At 38.0% G+C, this 17,289-nt stretch overlaps 4 protein-coding genes across 7 annotated transcripts; 1 reads left to right on the top strand and 3 right to left on the bottom strand.

Moving 5' to 3' along the window:
- Window positions 1-2,859: 2,859 nt before the first annotated feature.
- On the top strand, window positions 2,860-5,204 carry LOC127265594 (homeobox protein ATH1). 2 transcript variants are annotated; one of them, XM_051295467.1, is made up of 6 exons: window positions 2,860-3,153; window positions 3,630-3,712; window positions 3,810-4,375; window positions 4,467-4,795; window positions 4,870-4,930; window positions 5,007-5,204. In XM_051295467.1, the coding sequence occupies exons 3-6, from the start codon at window positions 3,833-3,835 to the stop codon at window positions 5,100-5,102; spliced, it is 1,029 nt and encodes a 342-aa protein (XP_051151424.1). In that variant the 5' UTR covers window positions 2,860-3,153; window positions 3,630-3,712; window positions 3,810-3,832; the 3' UTR covers window positions 5,103-5,204. The 2 variants fall into 2 exon arrangements, with proteins under 2 accessions (XP_051151424.1, XP_051151423.1); XM_051295466.1 differs by lacking the exon at window positions 2,860-3,153 and having other exon boundaries at window positions 3,164-3,712.
- Window positions 5,205-5,329: 125 nt separating this feature from the next.
- LOC127265593 (protein NDL2) lies at window positions 5,330-9,272 on the bottom strand. Of its 2 annotated transcripts, XM_051295465.1 has the most exons (12): window positions 8,750-9,267; window positions 8,404-8,449; window positions 7,925-8,024; window positions 7,380-7,477; window positions 7,173-7,261; window positions 6,881-6,941; window positions 6,709-6,795; window positions 6,534-6,611; window positions 6,396-6,452; window positions 6,257-6,312; window positions 6,012-6,147; window positions 5,330-5,918 (listed from the first exon to the last, which is right to left on the bottom strand). In XM_051295465.1, exons 4-12 carry the CDS (start codon window positions 7,473-7,475, stop codon window positions 5,697-5,699), a joined length of 882 nt encoding a protein of 293 aa, XP_051151422.1. In that variant the 5' UTR covers window positions 7,476-7,477; window positions 7,925-8,024; window positions 8,404-8,449; window positions 8,750-9,267; the 3' UTR covers window positions 5,330-5,696. The 2 variants fall into 2 exon arrangements, with proteins under 2 accessions (XP_051151422.1, XP_051151421.1); XM_051295464.1 differs by lacking the exon at window positions 8,404-8,449 and having other exon boundaries at window positions 8,750-9,272.
- Window positions 9,273-11,702: 2,430 nt separating this feature from the next.
- Window positions 11,703-14,855, bottom strand: LOC127265489 (uncharacterized). Of its 2 annotated transcripts, XM_051295302.1 has the most exons (5): window positions 13,913-14,852; window positions 12,764-12,816; window positions 12,507-12,670; window positions 12,266-12,417; window positions 11,703-12,148 (listed from the first exon to the last, which is right to left on the bottom strand). In XM_051295302.1, exons 1-5 carry the CDS (start codon window positions 14,667-14,669, stop codon window positions 11,730-11,732), a joined length of 1,545 nt encoding a protein of 514 aa, XP_051151259.1. In that variant the 5' UTR covers window positions 14,670-14,852; the 3' UTR covers window positions 11,703-11,729. The 2 variants fall into 2 exon arrangements, with proteins under 2 accessions (XP_051151259.1, XP_051151258.1); XM_051295301.1 differs by having other exon boundaries at window positions 11,703-12,417; window positions 13,913-14,855.
- A 295-nt stretch (window positions 14,856-15,150) lies between these two features.
- LOC127265490 (uncharacterized) lies at window positions 15,151-17,257 on the bottom strand. The gene is made up of 2 exons (XM_051295303.1): window positions 16,767-17,257; window positions 15,151-15,715 (listed from the first exon to the last, which is right to left on the bottom strand). The coding sequence occupies exons 1-2, from the start codon at window positions 17,183-17,185 to the stop codon at window positions 15,481-15,483; spliced, it is 654 nt and encodes a 217-aa protein (XP_051151260.1). The 5' UTR covers window positions 17,186-17,257; the 3' UTR covers window positions 15,151-15,480.
- Between the last annotated feature and the right edge of the window lie 32 nt (window positions 17,258-17,289).

Consider the following 17,289-nt stretch of genomic DNA (forward strand, 5'->3'; position numbering starts at 1 on the left):
ATATGAGATATATAGATATGTATGTATCTCCACTGAAAACAATCCATCATAGAGAATATGTAGGACAACAAGTTGAAGCAAGTTGCAATATATATCCATATTATCACTACCATATATATAATTGAGTGACGTAGATATATGTGTAGAGCCAGCCAGCCACCTATAATATATATAATATATGTATGTATGCATTTGTGTATATATATATGTGTGTGTGTGTGTCTTGAGAAACTTGTGATATTTAAATACATGTGATGATCAACCCCCTTGTATCTTGTCCACTTATTATTTCTGGTTAATCATTATTATTCATCACCAACAATTAATTTTTAGCCCCATATTATATATTATATTAATTATAGAGACACAAACACACACACTCATCATGCCCATGATCACCTTCAATTCCAACCTGCTTTAATTCTTACACCAGATTTGATATTTTGTGCATACATATGCATGTGCCATGCACTGCCTTTAATATTAATATTGGGTGTATAATATACACTATCATATATATATATATGAGGCCTTCACTCAGTGTTATCTATATATGAAATTATATAAAAGCATCGAGACGAATTTATTGAGATTGACGATGATGTATGAGGAAGAAATGGTAAATATTTACATTACATACACGTATTGTAATTAATTAATTAGGGTGTGTTTGTTTGAAGGATTTTTCGTGGACTTTTATTATTCACAAAAAAAATTTCTCCCAAAAATATCAAATCATACACCAATTTTTTTAAATATTATACTAAAAAAAATCAATTTTACATTCAAAACATCACATCAATCCATATTGATATCACACCATAAAACTATTTCAATTGAAATTTTTTCCTATTCAAATCTCAGTCCAAAATTCAAACCGTGAGTGACTTTGGTTGTGTGTTGACTTGGGATAAGTAAATATTTAAGAAAAAAGGAAAAAAACGGAGGGGTCTGACTGATGTGAAGTCTGATAGAGGGTGGAGTGGGGAGAAGTAGCTTTGAAAATTCTGCATTCTCATTTCTTATACCATACGGATCTCCTCTATTCCTATTTCTATTTTTATTCATTAATTTGTTATTTAAGTATTCCAGGTTCAAGTGTAGAGGGGCATCCTAATTTGAATGTTAATGGGTCTGAGCGGCCGATTACAAAGCCCAACTCATTGAGGCCCAATAATTAAGTAAGTTTATTATTAGTAGGACAGGACTGCGCAGAAATGAGAGAGAGTGCTATTGGTATATGCTATAATGCTTGGTAAGTAAGTAGTTAGGTATGAATGAAATGAAATGATTGATAATAGTAAAATTAAACTGCCCTGCAGATCAGATCAGATAAGAACAGAACAGAACAGAACAGAGGGAATGTTCCTGTTCCTGTTCCAGTTCCAGTTCCAGTTCTGCTTCTACAAACAAACAATATTAAAACAAACATTTATTAATTACGCAGTGCTGCATAAAGAGCGCCGCGCCACAGTGAATCCAATAGTAAAGCTTACATTACATTACATAACATACAGTAGGGTGCAGCAGCAGTGCAGTGCAGTGCAGTGAATGCCCGCAGAGATTCACTGGTGGATATTTGTTTAAGAAAGGGTTATTAAAGGATGGGAATACAGAATAGGGAGGGAGGGACTGTACTATAGTAGTAATGTATGTATTGTTTGAAGGCATGCACAAACCATTTGAGGTTAGGTTTGCATATACTGATACTGATACTGATACTGATACCACACAGATAGACAGATAGATTGGAATTAATTAATTGGAGGAAATTACCAGGATGGATGGAAGAGGGCAGGGCTTGTGAGTTTGGAGGGAGTATTGAGTATGAGTATCCTCCTCCCGCATTGCATTGCATTGAATTGAATACACGATACAAATACAAACATTATATATCATCACCATCATCATCATGTCACTCACTCCATCTCCATTATCCGTCCTGGAGTCCAGTCCAGTCCAGTGGATCTGATGTGATGGGATCGGATCGGATCGAGTGCGCGCGACGATGATGACAAGAGGTGTTTGAGACTGAGATAGTTTAGGTAGATTAGAAGATATGGTGGTAATAAAATGCAACAGATCATATCTGGACAAGACAAGACAGATATATAGGTACTGTCCCCCTCTCTCTCTCTCTATCACTGTATATGTTGCTTGCATTGCATATGTATTATGTGATGCTTGCAGTTTTCAGCTATGATCCATCCATAACCGTACACACAATACAATATTACAATTACAAACACACCCGTGTCTCTATTGTCTCTGTGTTTGTATTGTACTAGTATCATGAGTTGAGTTGTTGGCTGCCTCTGCACTCTCTCGTCTCTTCTCTTCTCATCAATATCTCTGCTTTCTGGTCACACGCTCTAAATAGTAAATAAAAGCAGATTCAGACTGAGATATATCTCTGCCTGCCTGCCTGCCTGCCAGGGGGTATGCTATGCTATGGACTGGTGACGTGAGGTGATACATTACACTACACTACACTACACTGATAAAAAGAAGAAAATCCTTTCCTTTCCTTTCTGCCCTGTTCTGCCACACCAGCACGGCCAGTGAGTGACAAGAAGAATCTCGACTACTTTCTTTCGTTTTTTTCCTTATTAATGTTAATTAATTGTGATTACCATCATTGGATTGAATTTGGGGTAGAGCAGAGCAGAGCAGATAGATAGATACTCTGTCTCTCAGAAAGTAATCTAATAATAATGGTAGTAACTGGTCTGGTCTGGTATGGTATGTATGGTGTGGATTCTTTTTCTAGTGTATTAAATACGCCCACATTTATTGAAATTGATCTTACCTATCCATCCATCCATCTACGACTACACTATCGGACTATGATATTGATGACTATGTCGTCCCTACATTCTGACCCTCATCCAGGCCCATTACATTTTAATTACACCTCCTCCCTGCCTGCTTTTCAACAAGTCCCTACTTTTACTCGCATCCCATGGCCCTTTGTATCTTGAGTGCAGCCAACAAATGAGATAACCCTCTGGTTAGTAACAACTCTCTCATCAATGGAACAGATGATGATGATGATGATGGTGAATCTTGGCTCTGAATTCCTCAGTTTCTTGGGCTTTGGATTCTTGGATGAAATCCCACTTTTGTTTTTCTTTTACTTATCTATCTTGTAAGGTAAAAAGAGCACAACTACTCACTTTATTGCCCCCCACCCCAGCATTTATTATTTCTTGTAGAGGTTTTTTTTTACAGAATGGTTGTGCTTGTGTCACCTTACTTTTGCTGAATTGCAGTTGACTTGTTACCTTTTTCCCTGATTTGTTCCTTTACGATAAAAAGGTTAAAAACTTACGGGGGCTTATTTATATTGGCTATTATTTGATTTCCACACTGTTCAGCAAGAAAGGAAAGGGTAACCAATAATTTCCCTCCCCTCCCACACATACACATACACATATACTAGTACTTCTTCTTCCCGATTGATAAAACAATGCTCTGCCATAGCTATATTAATATCAGTTCCTTATACATACATTAATATTAATACATATATGCTGAGAGATCAGATGCCTACCTCTTGCCATTTTCTTTCAAGGGAAACCTGCGGTTCTGCCCGGAATTTATGGAAATATTCCTAATTCCTTCTTCAGGGATTAAGATCATCATCATGACAAGGTTTGCTTTCTGCAAACTCTAAAACAAAAAAAGAAAAAGGAAACTGAAGCCCTACCTGGTAAGGTCTTTTTTTGTAGCATGTGCTGTTCTATTTTATGATTCATTATGTTGCTTTTTCTTCCCAAGAAGCTAGCTTGCTTGCTTTCTGGTTGCAGACAATCTTGATTCTCCGACCAATATGCAATCATCATACGCAAACGGACCAAACCCTGTCCTGACAGATGACGACGACGACTCGTTGCAAGCAGTAGCCATATATCCTTCCCTGTCCCTCCATGGCTTTGCTGCTGATTCACTTTTCAGGCAAACCCAGAATGCTCCCATGGCCGAGTTTCCTTCGCCCTTTCTACATGATGAATTTTGGAATGGCGGCACACATCAGGACATCCTCGCTATTCCCCTTTCCTTATATTCTCCAAAACCTGCTACTGCTGCTGCTGTCCACACCAATCTGGCCACGTTCGACAACATGAATTATAATTATCACCATGCATCTTGCAGCAGCAGCAGCAACAGCGATGCCGCCGCGCCGCAGTCATCATTGTCGGGATCAAAGTATCTCCCTGCAATGCAGGAAATCTTAGCTGAAATTGCTTGCTTCACCCTCCAAAATTTCGATCAGATGAGTTATAGCCTCCGACAATCTCAGCACAACAACCTCTCTCAAGATTCACGAGATGCCCAATCCAAGAAGAAACATCTCATGTCTTTACTCCAACTGGTACCATCTATATATAAATATACTATTGTCAAGAACTGCTCTATCTGCTTCATCCATACAGATTGTCATTACCCTTTCTTGATCAATTCAGGTTGATGATCAGCACAGCCAATTCTTAGATGAAATCCACACTGTCGTCTCGGCATTCCACGCCGTAACCGAATTAGACCCCAATCTACACGCCCACTTCGCCCTCCCCACACTTTCCCTCATGTACAAAAACTTGCGGGAGAAAATCAGCTGCCACATTCTCGCCGTTGGACCAAACTTTACCGAACACGAAATACCGCAGCCCGACGAGAAGCAGTGGGCTCTGCTGAAGAAGAAGGATTATCATCAACTATGGAAGCCACAAAGAGGACTGCCCGAAAGATCCGTCTCTGTTTTGAGGCAATGGATGTACCAAAATTTCTTGCATCCGTGAGTAACCTCGTCTTGTAATAATATAATAAAATCCCGATTCTTAGAGTATATAGCATTCTTCGAAATTTCAGGTATCCGAAAGATACAGAGAAGCATTTGCTCGCCCTGAAAAGTGGCTTGACAAGGAGCCAGGTACAAACTATGATCTCATGCCATAAGAACCTTTCATGAAAAGATGTTCTAGTTTTCATCGACTTTCCGACACCAGGTGTCGAATTGGTTTATTAATGCGCGTGTCCGACTGTGGAAGCCGATGATAGAGGAAATGTATGCGGAGATGAGTAGAAGAAATGAGAAGAAATGAGCATTGTAATGAAGAAGAAGAAAACAACCTCAACGGCAACGATGGCTTCACCCAGTGGCATCAACAGAGCTTTGAGAAAAGAAGATATATTACCAATCAACTGACCTAGTATTAGTATTATTATTACATACTAGTACTAGTATTATGCAGTAGAACAATGAATTCAGTTCATTTTGGACAATATCCATTCAACTGTACATTCCTGGGTTCCAATTTCAGCAAGAACATGGATGAACCTGGCCTCTTTTATTATATCTCTTTTGTCTATGCAAAATAATTTTAAGAATGCCATGAGGTGTATGTGTATATAGAGCACTCACTAAGCTCCCAACAAAAACAGTGAAATTACAAGTGGGAAAAGGTAAAAAAAAGAATTAAAAGTTTCATACCTCTAAGCCTAGTATATATCATCCTTTCCCCCTTTCTATCTCATCTCCTCCCTCTGCTTGCTTCCATTCTGCTAAATTTATTGGTGTCTGGTTATCTTTATTATCTACAAGCCTCCTCCTGTAGTAATTTTTCCAGTATAGGGAGGGGATTCTTCAGGCAATCGAGCAGTACGAGCAATCTTAAATTACAAAAATCTGGGCATCCTCAAACTTGTCCCTCGATCCTTGTCTTGATTGGTTTCAGCTTCAACCCCATGCTTTCGGGCGAGAACAGCTCCGGGGAAATGCAGGTCGGGCTTAATGGGCTTCTGGGGCTTACATTGAACTGAGATGGCCTGAAGAACCCGAATCCCATCAGGAAATATTCTAATGGAATCAGCATGGCATCAGGATGTTCTTCGGTGACCATCGAGCCACACGCTTGGACCTGCGCCGAAGCCCAAATTATAATATCCATAAGAATTGCCTGCAAATGAAATGCCATTGACATTAGCAGAAGCAAGCAGGCAAAATAGATTACCTCTACCAAGGCACTGAATCTCCTATCTAGTTTTGAGGTCATATGAAGTGCTTCTGAATGGAATGGAGAGTTTTCTCCAACAAAAATCAAGGATCGACATTGCAGTCTTCTTAAGCCGTCAGTGATGTCTGGTCTCCTGCCGAGCAGCAGCCGTAGAAATTATTGGAAACAACACAACACAATAATACAAAACAAACTACACTTTGATTTTTACTTTTGGTATGATAATGAATGAAAATAAATACCCATTAATTGCTTCAAGGAATCGCATCACGTTGGGACTCTGCCTCTCACTCAACAGCTGCAAATCAACAAACAAATTTGGTTAAACTTAGACCGATGGCAGATATGTTGTTTTGAAATGGTTTGGAGCTAGAAGCTTACTCTTCGACATGATTGAACAAGATCTGATTCGGGTATGTCCACACTGCCGCGGACTTCCTGTAGAACCATTAGAAAATTATAAGCTCACGAACACGAAAATGAGTAAATCATGTCATAAATTGTCTTTTCCATACACACCTTGCTGAAGTAGCGCATGAGCAACATCTCCTTTACAATGCCACACATACCACAAAGGTAAAGCAAATTTGACATCACCTGGCACATAAAAAGCTCCCTTACACATTTGAAAACTTCCATGTCGATAATTTACACAGCCTGGATGTGTTCATGAAACAAGAACAAAGTAACGTACCTTGTTACGTAACCATTCAGTCCACGATGGTGCTTTGCACAGAGGGGAAACAAGAATAAGACCCATAACACGTTCCGAGTGCCTTATCTGCAATATACAGATAGCAGATATATATAAAGATCTAAAATGGTAAAAATGTGCAGAGAAAATCAGCATAAGGATAATGAATTACCGCAAAGAGAGTAAGAATATAAGCCCCAGCAGTTACACCCAGGCACATCACTGCACCGAGTCTAGGGGTAAGAAAGATAGTTAGCACATCTGTCATAGATTATTTCAACTTAACATGTAAATTATCATGTATTTGATGGCCTAAAGAATGGAAAGAATACGATGAGATTCATTTGGTGGCAGAATTTATGCACACACAAAATTTCCAAGGAAACAAGTGAAATCGGTGCGACAGGAATAATTAGGGGAAACCAGCAGCATGATTAGGCAAATATTACTAATGCTGTAATTACCCGAAGTAGTCGAGTATTTCAGCGATCTGATCCACTAAATCATCAATAGATAACACAGGTTCATCAGGATCAGGGATATCTGCTCCCAACTGCAATAATCCTTGACAGGAGACCAGATAAGAAACAGCCGAATCGAAAGCATATCACATTGTGGCGACAAAGCCGGAACCACTTGATGAATATTTAGATGTTGTAGTAGTTACCGACCTCATGACCTGGGGGGCTGATGTGGTAGATGCAGAAGTTGTGGAGAAGAAGAGAAAATGCTTCTGGACAAAAGAACAATCCTTGGAAACATGACATATCTGTTTGGTGGCATGCAGACAATGGGGTTAAATGTCAATGTCACTTTTAAGAAATCACATGTGCATTAGACTTCATTACTATGAGTAATTTCTTTTCTTCTTCTTTTTCCCCACAAAAAGATAAACAATAGAAACCCTTCAAGATGCAGCCGACACAATGCTACAAGATTGGTAAATTTTATCGAGGGAGTAACTTGAGAGATTACTGTAGATTAACTCGAAAAGATTACTGTCCATGAGGGTTTTTCCCGATTCCAGAATGAGTAGGAACAATTCAAATGGGAAAATCTTATTATATTTTAAACACAGTATTCAGAGGAGATATTTTCTAGGTGAAGCTATAAACAAAATGCAACAACCAGTGTAGGAGAGCAAGTTTAATTACGTATCGTCGAATTAGGAGTTGGGTAAATACATTTGGTGTAAATTAAAGTGTGGTTTGCTTACAGTTCAAAGCCAAGTCAGGATATGTGATAAGGGCAGGTTTGTCATGATCCCCGAAAACAGCAACGGACACAGAACCACTGCGAGTATTCACAATATGCTCCTGAAGCCATTACAAAAAGTTATCTCGTAGTTAGTCACATAAAAAGTAAAAGTAAGCCGGGCAGTAAAGATTAATCACAAAATGTGTAAGCAGCTGAATATTCCAAGTTTACATTGGGAAGAAAAACAACAAATATACAGAAATATATATATATATATATATGAATATATATATCAAACCATAAGAAAAAAAAAAAAAAGTTTCAACAAATTCAATTGAAAACCATCATAACTCAAAAGCAGCACAAATGGGGAAAATCAAACCGAAAGAAATACAAAAGAAAACCAACAGCAACTGAAACTGAAACTGCTAAAATTGATATGTAAAAAGTAATAAAATCGAATCCCCAAATTAGCAAAATTGCTGAATAAGATTATACCACGAAATCTGGAACTTCATTCACGAAATCGCGATTGCAACTCAATCTACAAATAAACGAGAAAAAAAGGAAAAACGATTGCCTTAAAAAATATCCTTTCCCACCCCCAAAATCCGCAGTGCAATAACTTGAGGGAAAATCAACAACTTATTATCTTTTCATAGGAAACCCTCCAAGAAATTGAAATCGCGTAACATTGCACAAAATGCAGCTCTAAGAATCTACTTCAACTAGATATACATTCACAGTATTCCCCATGAGGACAAATTTCCACAGCCACAGCGACGCAAAATACACAACAGGTATATGAAGTATAGAAACAATATGAACATGGGTAGAGTTTGACCTTTCCGGCGAGAGGGGTGGACTCCATATCGACGGAGACAGAATCGCTGGAGTCCGCCATTGCACTTCACTTTCTCTCTCTAATTGTTACTGTTTATTATTATTATTATTATTATTGTTATTATTACCTATTACTATTTGCTTTCTCTGTCCCTCTCTCTCAAAATTCAAGAAGCCTTGGATTTGGCATCCACAGCTATATACCAATCCACCTCACCCTCACCTCTCTTCTCCTCTCTCTCTCTCTCTCTCATCATATATATATTTGAATACATACACATGTATCTTTGTATGTATATATATATGAATAGTGAGTCGAGCCCAACGTTCACTGAGTCACCGACGATTTTAGTTTCGGGTCGGACTTTAAAGGGAAATGGGTCGGATCCGAACCCAGCGACGCAGATGGATAGGGTAGAGGCCGACAATATTGGATGTGAAATGACAGGAATGTCCTCGTCTCTTTTATCCTGTTTTCTTCCCCTTTTAGTGGATTTCTTTTCCACCTTTACCCTTTGCCCCAACTATATGTAAAAAACAAAACATAAAAATCGTTTGTCTAAATTAGTGTTACTCAAATAAAATTTCAAAGATTTAAGAAAGGGAATAATAAATCGTACTTACCATATTTATAATAAGTGATATCAAAATTTGTCACAATTCTCTATTGCGTAATATATTCTCTAAATGAGAAAATGCAATGACCCAACACATTTAAGATATATATATATATATATATACATAAAAATTTGTGTGTGTTGTATTTCTTGTATATTTATACAATGAAAGTAATGGGTGCAATGCATCTTGTATTTATAGTGGGTGACCACTAAAATTAATTAGGACAAGAATGCATGCACATAGTGTGCTTGAAATTTGGGAGGTCTTATTTCTATTTTATAGTCATATAGAAAAATCTGTCATTTATTATGTCAAAAAAGCAAGAAAAGAATGTGGGGGGTGTTTCTTAAAGGCACAAAATATTGCATAGGATACTTAGTTGGAATATCAATTGGTAGCATTTAAAATACATTAATTATTTGCATGCAAATACACTTAGACATCCCTTTCCGTTTGAGTTGAGTGTCTTTTTCTTACATTAACCTCATTGATGGCTGCTCTTTGAGGTTTCACTTTCATGTTAAAATCATGTTTGGTGGTGTAGTGCAAGAAATTCATTCATCTCATAATATTGTGTTATATAATTTATTGCTCTAAGTAACTCCCCCTTTTCTTTTTCTTTTTCTTTTTTTTCATCTCCAATTAAAAACCCCTTTTCTTTTTCTTTTTTTTTTTTTTTTTCATCTCCAATTAAAAACCCCTTTTCTTTTTCTTTTTTCTTTTTTTTAAATTCCAATGATTCAACAAATTGATGAATATATATATATATATATATGTGTGTGTGCGCATAAGTTTGTTGACATATATATGTGTATATATATTCACATGCTTCTAGATAAATAAATAAATTAGGAATCTTTGACTAGAATTTAGTTGCTAGTGTACATCATCATAAGTTCCAATGTCCTCTCAATAACCTGCCACCCAACCTAATAATAATAATGATAATGTGTGGATTTCACTATTAATTACTCTTGGCAATAAAACTTGTAGCTGAGTATATATCCTACTATATATTAAATAAAGAAATAAAATTTCATCTACTTTATTGAAATAAATAGTTTGCAACAAAGCTATTTAAGCAGCAGAATGATTGAATAATCATAACCCCTTTTCTTTTAGCGATCTGTAAATAATAAATATTAAAAAATAATAATAATAATAATAACGGATGCTTTGAATCTGTCTTTATATCTATATTAGTTCTTTATTTAATAAAAGCACATACAGATTATCTCAGCAATTTGTGGATGTATATCAAAGTAAATCACTATATATATATTTGCATGTGTATGTGTATTTAAGTGTACGTATATCCTCATACCAAAATTATCGCATTAGGTTCCCAATTAGGTCAGCAATTTTTGGTGGTTATCCTTGCAATCAAAGCAATTATTGCCTCTCAGTACAACACATTTTAGAAGTAAGACTCATAAACCTGGTAATAAAATAATAATACTATTATTTTAATTTCTAAACCCCCCATTACCCCCCAATAATAATAATAATAATAATAAAGAATAAAATCTATCCAATCACTTAATCAATTTTCCACTTTTCATTAACTGGCAATGTCGCAATTTCCTGTATAAAAATGTGACGACAATTAATGTAAAGGTAGAAATAGGTAGGAGGTGTCGGTGATGGATCGATATTTTTTTTTTTTTTTTTAGTTTTATTAAATAAAAGAATAAAAAAGTTTCAGGCGAATCAAACTGGTAATGAAAAATAATATTCGTTGGACTCACCGACAATCGTATGTATGGATAGGAACTAACGATAAATAAAATGATGTAATAATAAGCCATAAGTATTGCCAATAATTAAATAAATGTTTTAAGAGTGAATTGAAATGAAATGAATGAAGGGTGGTTGGTGGCATTTCATGATCCATGGCCAAGTGCTGATGCTGCTTTCACGCCTCTAATTTATTGCCATCACATTCACACACAACCATATAAATGTTGTCTCCACTTTTTTATTTCATAAATACATTTAAATTTTTTTAATACGATAAATTATTAGGACAGCATCCCGACGACGTTACAACTACTCCTGCCTAGCCTGGCAAGCAATTTTCTACGTACACTTTTTGGAACTTTCTTCAATGCTGCTACTACGGACCATGCTTTAAAAACAATAATTATGATCAAGAAAAATGGATCAAAGAAACCATGCACCTAGTGATTTTAACTTCGATTTCGATTTCAATTTCAATTTTGATTTTGATTTCACTTCGGGGGTTATCACATAGTGTTTGCATTTTTTGATGATCATCAAAGGGGTTGGGGGGTTAGAATCTAGAGCAAGGATGTAGTATTAATACATGAGGATGTTGAGGTATGTATGACCTTACTAAATCATCCTACGAGTTCCATATCTTCGTCGCCTCCGACGCTCTTGACCTCAACCCCGCAGGGCAATCTGTTGTCCGGAGAAAAAGGTGACAACTTTTCGCCGAGAGAGTTTCCATAGAAGCCGAGTTTGATCTGCTTGACAGGCGAATCGTGCAGACCACCACCAAGAGACTCTTTGCGTTTTCTCCCCATCTCGGGTTGTGCGATTGGCGAGCGGTTAGAAGGTGGGATGCCATTTCCGGACAGGTCAACCATTTCTTGGTCCTTGTTTGCAGCATCTGTTTCATGGCACGCGGTGTTTTTCTTATGATTGTTTCTATGGAGCAGATCGGGTGACTCGCCAATCTCTGATATTGAATGAATGGCCGATATACTGTGATCAAACACTCGAATCCCTTGAGCTTCGAGGAGCAGCAGCCACTCTGAAAACACAATATGTACGATGTTCGAATAATATGTGCACCCGAGTTCTTTTTTAAGATAAAAATCTCTAATAAGATCAATGAAATGATGCAAGAGAAGTTCAAGAATCAACTCACTGATTAAAGTGTTGGGAGTTGAAATGTTGGGTCTAATGTTACGATTCATAGTTTGAGTTTGAATACTCGCCCACTTAGTTAACTCAGCCACCATTGCAGAATTGCAGAAGGTATTGAGGTAAGAAAGGGTCCTTGTTTCGTCACTTGTCGCCCTGTGAGATAGACAAATTTCACATAATCATACTGTCGTGATAGTGCAGAGCTATTTACTAATGCTGGTTCTTTAGGGGTCGTCGAATACCTAGCAAACTGTAAGGCACGGTCAGCGACTAACAGCCATACAAGTGCAAACCTTTCGGGGTGCTTGTCAGTCGACTGGACCAAACTTCCAGAATAAAATGAATAATCAGCAAACATTACAGCATCATATAGCACCTTGCGCAGGGGAATTGCATCCTCGGAGTTCTGCAGCGATTGAAGAATTAACTTAATAATATTATATGCTTTATAAAAAGTAGAGTGGGCATGAGCTTCTAGCGGAAATGAGGACAAACGTACCAATAAATCTGTCAAGGGCAAGTTGGGCTCCAAAAGCATTTTGAGAAGCATAACTGGTGAGAAGCATCATTCCATCAGAGAATGTATAAACTAAATCAGTTCAAGGCATGGTTTCACCTGTGTGGCAAGTAAGCTGATTCTATCTTGGAAGTAATATATAAAAACAAAATTCGACACACAATTTGACATCCCAATTGGCTAAGCTTCATAGCATATGGGCTGCAAACACAAATCATCTCCAAAGTACTGGATCAAGCTATTATTGGATGGATGTTCATTTGGGGTTAATGCCTCGCATAGTTGCATTCTGTAAAACATTGTTTCAGAAAGAAGCAGAGAGTAATATTGTTTGAGAAGATACGATAATCTGCTCAACGAACTACTTTAAATGGGTACAACAATGCTCAATTGAAAGGAGCAGGGATGATATTGTGTCCTCGGAACTTAAGCCTAAACACAGACAGATAGGAAAAAAGGGGGTAAAAATATTCCCACCAAGATAGTTCAGTTTCAGAAAATCCTCATTATAAACTACTTACTCAAAAAAAAAAGAAAAAAAAAAAAACATTTTCTTGGAGGGATTTAGGATAAACCCAAAATATAAGAATTTTCTTCATAAAAACCTCAGCAACATGTCTGATTGCACAATAAATTTTTCGTGAAATCATTACTGAAAGCAGGAAAGAAATATCCCAAAAGAATAAAAATAGCATCTAATTCATAGTCCCTCCCTTAATGTTCAAGGTATGAACCCCCAAAGACACCACTCGGTAGTCATCTTCCTCTGAATACAGAATACATAGTTAACAGTTTTGATCTCTACCATGAGGCATGGTTCTCTTACAGAAAAATAAGCCCTAAGATATTCAAAGTAAAAAAAAATGAACAGGCATTCGAAACATATAACATTGCAGAGGAATCAAAAGCTTTCTAGGTAGTGTAAAAATACTTGCTCTGAGCTGATAATGTGATTGTGGGCATGCAATATTACTAAACACACACCACTTGGAAACCGCCAAACAACAAAGAAAGCCTTATGCATTGGAAAATAAACTTAAGGCGACCAAATAATAATAATAAAGCAGATACTATTCTCCTGTTTACATAGAACATTATGTAGTTAGTCGATAATAAAATAAAATAATGTACCTAAGAAGTTGCAATTTCGGAACCCCTTGATACTCTGAGCCACCTGAGTTTGAGTATCTTTCAGGATGTCCTCCGAGTGCATCCCCGACCTTAACGACAGGTACAGCTTGAGAAAGAACACTTCGCACAGGACAATCCCGACTAAGTCCCTTATGCTACACTTTGCATCAATCGCCTTCAAAGTTCCGTCAGTCAAAAGGGGGAAGAATACCTTTAAATTTTCTTCAAAGACACACTCTCCACCACCTCGATCAGCTACCCAAACCCGAACCAACTCATCGAAACAAACTACATTATCACTCTCAATATCCTCATCTCCAAAAGCGTGAACCCCAGCAGACATGGTAACATAGTTGACAATATTATCTACCAAGTTGTTGACCTCCGTTTCCACGAACGGCACACCCTTCCTACAATCACGGACGATGCTGTACACCTCGCACACAACGGGTGCAAGCAGCGCAATCTTTTTCGAAGCGCTGCTCAAATTAGAACATGAAACGAGAAACTTCATCAAATCTTTTACTCTGAGCAACCTGGCGGAAGGGTTGCTATGTTGGTCCAACTTCGCGGCGTGGAAAGTGACAGCAGAATAAAACCAAGATGTTTCAAGAGGGGGATCGAGCATTGTTTGGATTAAGCGGAAGAAAATCGACTCGAACGCCGAGAAATCAGAGCCCCCATTCTGGAACGACGTCAAAAAGTGCTTGATAGATTCTCTCAGCATGGATTCCAAATTCTGAACAGGAGGGTTCATAATTGGAGGAATTGGGAGGGATTCAGCTGTAAGATGAGTTCGGCTGGAAGAATTTGGTTGAGATTTTTCGCAGGAACGAATTTTAGGGTTTAAAACCAAAATTTTAAAACCCTAAAATATAAGAGAAGAGGAAAGAGCGACAGTGCGGGGAGGGAGGGACAGTGCCTAACGGATAAATAATTTGAATTTTACAATTCTTCGAGGAAGAAACTTATAATAAATAATTTGGATTTAATGTGTGGACTTCTTTCCAGTTTCCACTTTCTGGAAGTAATAAATAATTTAAAAATGACTATTCCCCCCACTGAGTATTTTTTAATAGTTTCCAATAAGAAACAAAAACAATAAATCCCCTGCACTGCACTTGCCACTGCCAAGTGCCAACCCAATGGGCAAATAAAACATACTCTTATATACACACACTGGGCATGTGAGGTAGGATAGAGATCAAGGTAATAGAGAGAGCTCAGACCACACAACATAACAAGCGAAAGAAGAATAAAATATAATGTCTTAATACTTTAATCTCAGGACCAACCCTGAAATCACAATGGCACACCAAGAAGATAAGAAAAGATTCACGCTCTTAGAAAGAGTTTTAACCTCTCCTTGATACAAGTTTTTATATAACCAGGCATTCTTATTCAATTGAACACAACACAATCGAAATCCATAAAACAGCCCTGGAAACGGGGAAGGGTCCTCGTAAGTTATATGACAGAAAACATAAGCAACAATGCTGTGATGATGTCTACAACAAGTTTGATTATTCTGTCACAAACAAGCAACAAATAACACCCAACAGTGTTCTTCACTTGGTCCACCAATGAAGGAAATCCTTGCGCCTGTTGATCTTCTTCTGCAGTTGAAGCAGTCCGTAGAGAAGGGCCTCGGCAGTTGGTGGGCACCCCGGAACATAGATGTCCACAGGAACAATCCTGTCACAGCCTCGGACAACAGAATATGAGTAGTGGTAGTAACCACCACCGTTGGCACAGCTTCCCATGGATATAACCCACCTTGGTTCAGGCATTTGGTCATAAACTCTGCCAATGTATGAGGGAGTAAAGAGTGTTTAGACATGAAACATTTTCCAAACATAGAAGCATTAAAGATTGCCACATTACTGGATTCCTTAATACTCAGCATAGGCTGCATAGCAATGCTCCCGTAATGTGACACTTGTTTCCAAACAGCACATATTCGAGACAAGAATTTTCAGGCAAGTGCAACATGACTTAGATTAAACCTTAAGGTTGATCATTTTAAAATTTACACATTTCAAAGAAACCAGTTTCGAATGACAACAATAACTAGTCTTTCTAACACAAGTCAACTCTTTTTTTGAAACCATCACTTTGAGAGTCTTCTTAAAAGACTATCAATTCCGGACGAAGCAGATGCAGCAGTAGCTTATTTATATTTATATTACTATACCTCAGGAGATATTACAAGGATAACTTTGAAGGTTCTTTTATTTGCATCAAGTGATTTTAACCTAGAAACATGAATCAGTTTACCAAAATACTAGGTTAATACAATCTTAAAAACAGTTAAGAGATTCACTCGATAAAACTGCTAAAGAAATAGCCTTCCAACAGCTGAGGGAACTGCAATGCTGAAACTATGGTGTGTGTTCATGTCTGTACATAATACTTACTGATTTACTATGTTTGTTTGTGGAAGCGGGTGCTGTCAAATAGATGGGGGGACAATTGACTAGTTCATTGTTTACCGTGCTTGGGTGGATTGCAATCTTTTAAGCCAATGCATACAGAAATTGAATATAGAACAAAAACATTCATCCACCTCGATTCATAGTATTGCTGATAAATTTTTTAAGTTTGCCTTCCATATTGATTACTCATCATAATATGTTCTACTTGGGTGCACCACATAAGGCATCTACAAACGAATTAACAAAGGAAAGAGGAACAACATCTAAAACCCTAAATTCGTATTCCCAGAACATATGCAGAAAAATTAATTGCAAGGTCGAGAATTTACATCCCAGCGGAAGAAATTTAACAAGCATCAAAATTTATAGCATATGTAATAGCCACATACGAGCAAAAAATAAAAAATAAATAAACTCACTTGCGAAGGGCAGGCGCCATCTTATTGGTGAGAGTTCCAGCAACAATCATGCAATCCGACTGCCTAGGGCTAGGCCTGAAAATAATTCCAAACCGATCCAAATCGTAGCGCGCAGCGCCGGTATGCATCATCTCCACGGCGCAACAGGCCAGTCCAAAAGTCATCGGCCAAATCGAGCCGCGGCGGGCCCAATTCATGAGGTCATCGACCTTCGAGATCACGAACTCCGCCGCCTTAGATAACCCGGGGGGCGACGATGTCGACGGAGGAGGAGAGGGAGCGTACGGCGTGGGGGGCGCCGAAGAGGATGCCGCGAAAGACGCGCGGCTGGTGTAAATAGACGCCAGGGCGGAGCGGTGGTGGTGCGGCGTCGCCGCCTGGGTGAGCAGGCGACCGGCGTTCCTTGCTAACTGAGCCATCTGACCAATATTCTGGATCGGCCGATCCCGACGGAATACGATATTGCAAAATGATTTTTTTCTGTAAGTTAAGAAGAAGGGGCTTATGTAGAGCAGTCTCATCC

The sequence above is a fragment of the Andrographis paniculata genome, unplaced genomic scaffold (genome assembly GCF_009805555.1).
Source record: "Andrographis paniculata isolate CXL003 unplaced genomic scaffold, ASM980555v1 Contig73END, whole genome shotgun sequence".
Lineage (NCBI taxonomy): Eukaryota > Viridiplantae > Streptophyta > Magnoliopsida > Lamiales > Acanthaceae > Andrographis > Andrographis paniculata.

What these genes read in the sequence shown, in the direction of transcription:
- LOC127265594 (XM_051295467.1), top strand. Translation starts at nt 3,833, where the DNA reads ATGCAATCATCATACGCAAACGGACCAAACCCTGTCCTGACAGATGAC. An exon ending in TACCAAAATTTCTTGCATCC is followed by an intron (nt 4,796 to 4,869) that starts GTGAGTAACCTC and finishes TCGAAATTTCAG; the next exon opens with GTATCCGAAAGATACAGAGA. An exon ending in GTGGCTTGACAAGGAGCCAG is followed by an intron (nt 4,931 to 5,006) that starts GTACAAACTATG and finishes TTCCGACACCAG; the next exon opens with GTGTCGAATTGGTTTATTAA.
- LOC127265593 (XM_051295464.1), bottom strand. Translation starts at nt 8,809, where the DNA reads ATGGCGGACTCCAGCGATTCTGTCTCCGTCGATATGGAGTCCACCCCT. An exon ending in TCATGCGCTACTTCAGCAAG is followed by an intron (nt 6,453 to 6,533) that starts GTGTGTATGGAA and finishes ATGGTTCTACAG; the next exon opens with GAAGTCCGCGGCAGTGTGGA. An exon ending in GATTCAGTGCCTTGGTAGAG is followed by an intron (nt 5,919 to 6,011) that starts GTAATCTATTTT and finishes GCTTCGGCGCAG; the next exon opens with GTCCAAGCGTGTGGCTCGAT.
- LOC127265489 (XM_051295301.1), bottom strand. Translation starts at nt 14,669, where the DNA reads ATGAACCCTCCTGTTCAGAATTTGGAATCCATGCTGAGAGAATCTATC. An exon ending in CCGAAATTGCAACTTCTTAG is followed by an intron (nt 12,817 to 13,912) that starts GTACATTATTTT and finishes GCTTCTCACCAG; the next exon opens with TTATGCTTCTCAAAATGCTT. An exon ending in TGCCCTTGACAGATTTATTG is followed by an intron (nt 12,671 to 12,763) that starts GTACGTTTGTCC and finishes CAATCGCTGCAG; the next exon opens with AACTCCGAGGATGCAATTCC.
- LOC127265490 (XM_051295303.1), bottom strand. Translation starts at nt 17,185, where the DNA reads ATGGCTCAGTTAGCAAGGAACGCCGGTCGCCTGCTCACCCAGGCGGCG. An exon ending in ATGGCGCCTGCCCTTCGCAA is followed by an intron (nt 15,716 to 16,766) that starts GTGAGTTTATTT and finishes ATACATTGGCAG; the next exon opens with AGTTTATGACCAAATGCCTG.